The sequence below is a fragment of the Octopus bimaculoides genome, chromosome 27, assembly GCF_001194135.2.
Source record: "Octopus bimaculoides isolate UCB-OBI-ISO-001 chromosome 27, ASM119413v2, whole genome shotgun sequence".
Lineage (NCBI taxonomy): Eukaryota > Metazoa > Mollusca > Cephalopoda > Octopoda > Octopodidae > Octopus > Octopus bimaculoides.
In genome coordinates this window covers 13719720-13724030 of record NC_069007.1, presented here as the reverse complement: position 1 = coordinate 13724030, position 4311 = coordinate 13719720, and the positions used below count along the sequence as shown (strand labels likewise).

Here is a 4311-nt window from a genome sequence, read left to right as displayed (position 1 = left end):
AGCTTGCAAGGCAGATGTTGATATATTTATGTCAGACTTCTTAGATCCTCATGTCACAGTCTTGTTACTCTTCTATTTTTGTACCAGTTCCAGCCAATCTTATGGTTGGTTGTGGTCATGCTGGAGCACCGTCATTGGGTTTTGTTAATTTCAATATTCCCATAGGAAAGAGAAGCCTTAGAGGCACATGAAGTTGCTGAGAAACGTGCTGCAGAGATATCCGAAAAGGAGACCCAGATGCGTGAGCTGCAAGAACAACTGGAAACCATCAGGAGAGAAACGGAAGAGAAAGATGCGGCATACAATGCCCTGATAGTGCAGCATGCGCAGCAAAGTAAAATCAATGCAGAACATGTGAAGGAGCATGACTATGAAGAATCTGCAGGAACTGAAGAGGAAACTACATATGGTAAGTTTTTTTTCTCTTTTGCTAATCAATGTTTAATCAGTCATGGCCTGTTGATGATGCGTTGTGTTCTTGAGCAAGACACTTCATTTCACGTTGCTCCAGTTCACTCAGCTGTAGAAATGAGTACCACTAGTGGAGATGCGTCGCTCAGTGGTTCGATTATTGGATTAACAACTGTAAGATTGTGGTTTTGATCCCTGGATCAGGCAATCCATTGTGTTCTTGAGCAAGACACTTCATTTTGCATTACTCCAGCCTACTCAGCTGTAGAAATGAGTACCACTAGTGGAGGCAAGTGGTTGAGTGGATAGGGTATTGGACTCGTGATTGTAAGATTTCATTTGGTTTCAATTCCTGGACCAAGCAGCGCACTGTGTTCTTGAGCAAGACACTTCATTTCACATTGCTCCAGCCCACTCAGCTGTAGAAATGAGTTTAGCCTGGAGAGGGTTGGGCTCTGCCAGGCTTTCTTGCCCTAAATATGCTGCATGGCTTCATAAGTCCCAAGTTAACTCAAGTGGTGAAAACATTGAGAATGTGTATCCTATTTGTGGCATGTACACCAGGTAAATATACCTTGTTTATAACCAATTAGAAGCGACTTTGACATTGGCATTATGACATTGGCGTGTGTATTTGCTAAAGTATTAATTTATCAAATGCCACTCACCAAGATATCAGTCAACAGAAGGCTATAAATAAAGATAAGACCCCTACTTGAGCAGTGTGTAGTATGATGGGTTTGAACCTGGAACCATATGGTTGCTCAATGAACGTCTTAACTACCCAGCCATGCCTGCATCTATTCGTATTCCCCTAATATTTCATCCTTCTCTCAGGTGCTGAGTTACAAACCTACGAGAATCAAGATCTTCCGAGACCTGAAGAAGAAAGACTAACTTTGGCTGAAAAGAACCACCGTCTGAAAGAGCAGCTAAAGGTAGGTTATTTTGCGTTGTTTTGTCATTAGTTTGGAAAACTTGTCTTTTTAATGTTGAGCAAATTCACTAAGTTGAGGTTTATTTTTCCATTTTTTTTTTCTTTTTTAAAACATGATGTAAACTCAAAACGTAAATTGAGTTACGCCTGTACATCATAATTATTTTTGTGTCCGACTATTTTCAATGCTGGCATGGTTTGGACGAGTCTTAAAGAAGCAGTATTCCTACAACTGGATGTCCTTCCTGTCGCCAGCCATGACTTCTTTTTTTTTTCTTATTTCTTCCAAATAAGGTATTTATACTCTGTTGGTGCTCTTCACACAAAAGAGTCAACAACTGAGCTACAAGAGCTTGGTGGCATCAGTTTGAGAAGTCTGTAAATTCACATTTCTGAAATGCCTCTTGTCTTTGTAGAAGTTAATAATAATACTGGTTTGTTAGTTATTCCTTACGACCAGTATTCATCTTACGCTGTACACTCACGCATCCTCATTTAACATCCGTTTTCCATGCTGGCATGGGTTGAACACTTTAATCAGTGCTGGAGAGCTGTACCAGACTCCAGTCTGATTTGGCTTGGTTTCTACAGTTGGCTGCCCTTTCTAATGCCAACCACTTTACAGTGTGTGCTGGGTGCTTTTAAAATGGCATTGGCATGTGTTCTTCCTGATGCCAGCTCCTCTAATTTGTCTCGTAAGACAGATATAAAGGGATATGGAATGCCTGTTCTAAAACCCTTCTCCCTGCCCTCTATAAAAAAAAAAGTCTCTTTACCTATTTTCCCACGGTGGTGTTTCAGCATGACCACAGACACATGGCTGAAATGAGTAAAAGTGTATGATATATGAAAATATTGATTTCAAATTTTGGCACAAGGCCAGCAATTTCCGGGGCTAAGTTGATTACATCAACCCGTGCTCACCTGGTACTTATTCTCTTGACCCAGAAAGGCAAGGTCGATCTCAGTAGCATTTGAACTCAGAACATGAAAACAGACAAAATACTGCTAAGCATTTTGCCCAGCGTGCTAACCATTCCACCAGCTCACGACCTTGTTATATGAAAATAAAACTAAATTCAATCATAATTAGGATTCAATACAATTATGTAGAGCACTGGTCAATGTAAGATTTTGTTAAAGTTCTACGATACACCAAATATTTAAAATGATTTTTTATGCAATTCCTAATCTAATAATAATTCTGCTTGTTCCTCTGTTACTTAGTCCATCTGTAACACTTTCACGTGACTGGTTGAAGGGAAAGGCAAAGAGGGGGCGAGAGAAAAAGAGGGAGTGTTGTGTATTAAGTCTATAAAATTGTGCATAGAAAATCTAAAGTGTAAATATGAAGTGCATTAAGTAATCATCATATTCCAATTTCCTTCACATTTGCAATCAATGGCAGATGTGCAACTATCCATACTGACAATACAAGGTACACTTTCAGGATTTTTAGATAAAGTTTTTTGTAATAAACCAATGGGTTTACCATTAATTCTATGAAATATTTATGAGTCACGCTTGTAATATTTGATTATAAAAATATTCTTTTATTCTTTTACTTGTTTGTCATTTGACTGCGGCCATGGTGGGGCACCGCTTTTAGTTGAGCAAATCAACCCCAGGACTTATTGTTTCTAAGCCCAGTACTTATTCTATCGGTTTCCTTTGCCGAACGCCTAAATTACAGGGACGTAAACGCACCAGCACAAGTAGTCAAGCGATGTTGGGGGGACAAACACACACACATATATACACAATGGGCTTCTTTCAGTTTCCATCTTCCATTTCCACTCACAAGGGTTTGGTCGGCTTGAGGCTATATAAGACACTTGCCCAAGGTGCCACACAGTGGGAATAAACCTGGAACCATGTGGTTGGTAAGCAAGCTACTTACCACACAGCCACTCCTGTGCCTATATAATTAGATTTTTTTAACATCAAATGGTTTGGAGGGTTCATCTGAGTGAAACGTAGGGATCAAAGAGATCCATAGGTAAAAAAAAAAATGCTTGAGAAACTCTGAAATAAAATAATATGAATTTAATATAGACACTGTTTTTTTTTTCGTCTTACAGCTGTTAAATTATATATGCATCTACAAATGTAAATCTGTATAACTGCACACATACACACACATTTCTCTTTGAAGGCACTTGGAGACCAGTTAGTAACTTCAAAAGACAAAAGCAAAGAGAGTATAAATGATGTCCTCCATGCAGAGAATGTGAGGTCTGGCCGTGATAAATACAAGACGCTGAAGCAAATCCGGTCTGGAAACACCAAAAAACGAGTTGATGAGTTTGAGGCATTGTAAGTGTTATTGTTGTTGTTGTTGTTGCTGCTATTGCTATTGGTTTTTGTTGTTGCTGGCTGTTTTTGTTGTTTTGGTGTTCTTTTTGTTGTTCACTCATTAATACTGTTTAGCCACCCCATCACACACACACACACACACACACACACACACTTGTTCTGGTTGGGCATTTCTATTACATGTACGTAGTTGATCAAACAAGACCAGATCTGAGCCATTTGTCCTCATGTAATGCATACAAACAGATTTCATTTGCCTTTTCCACTCCTCCAACACTTAAACGGATCACTCTCAAGGGCTTCCTGCATTTGCACATTGAGAACTATTCTTTTTTATACACCCAGGGTTACTAGGTAGATTTCAAGTGGACAAATTTTTAGGCCTATTTGGCACCACCTGTTGGAGGCCCACCTGTATGGTGGACTACACAGCAAGCTCTAACACTGCTGTTACCTTTTCTTCTCACACTATTCTGTCTCTGGGCGTCTCATTTCTGGTGTAATCTATAAAAATTAACACAGATTCTGGGACCTCACTACCTGAGAAGACAAAACCCTTTTGATGGTGACTTGAGGGTTGCTGTACAGAAGTCAAAATAGAATGCTGTCTCAGATAAGGTATTCCCTTTTCTATGTTGTAGGTTTAT

At 39.4% G+C, this 4311-nt stretch overlaps 1 protein-coding gene across 1 annotated transcript in view; it reads left to right on the top strand.

The window, feature by feature from the left end:
• Nucleotides 1-4311, top strand: part of LOC106868560 (moesin) — a 123093-nt gene that overhangs the window by 116600 nt on the left and 2182 nt on the right. The window contains exons 14-16 of the mRNA XM_052977140.1: nt 166-409; nt 1249-1349; nt 3504-3664. Of these exons, the coding sequence (XP_052833100.1) occupies nt 166-409; nt 1249-1349; nt 3504-3664 (506 nt within the window). The remainder of the gene's footprint in view (nt 1-165; nt 410-1248; nt 1350-3503; nt 3665-4311) is intronic.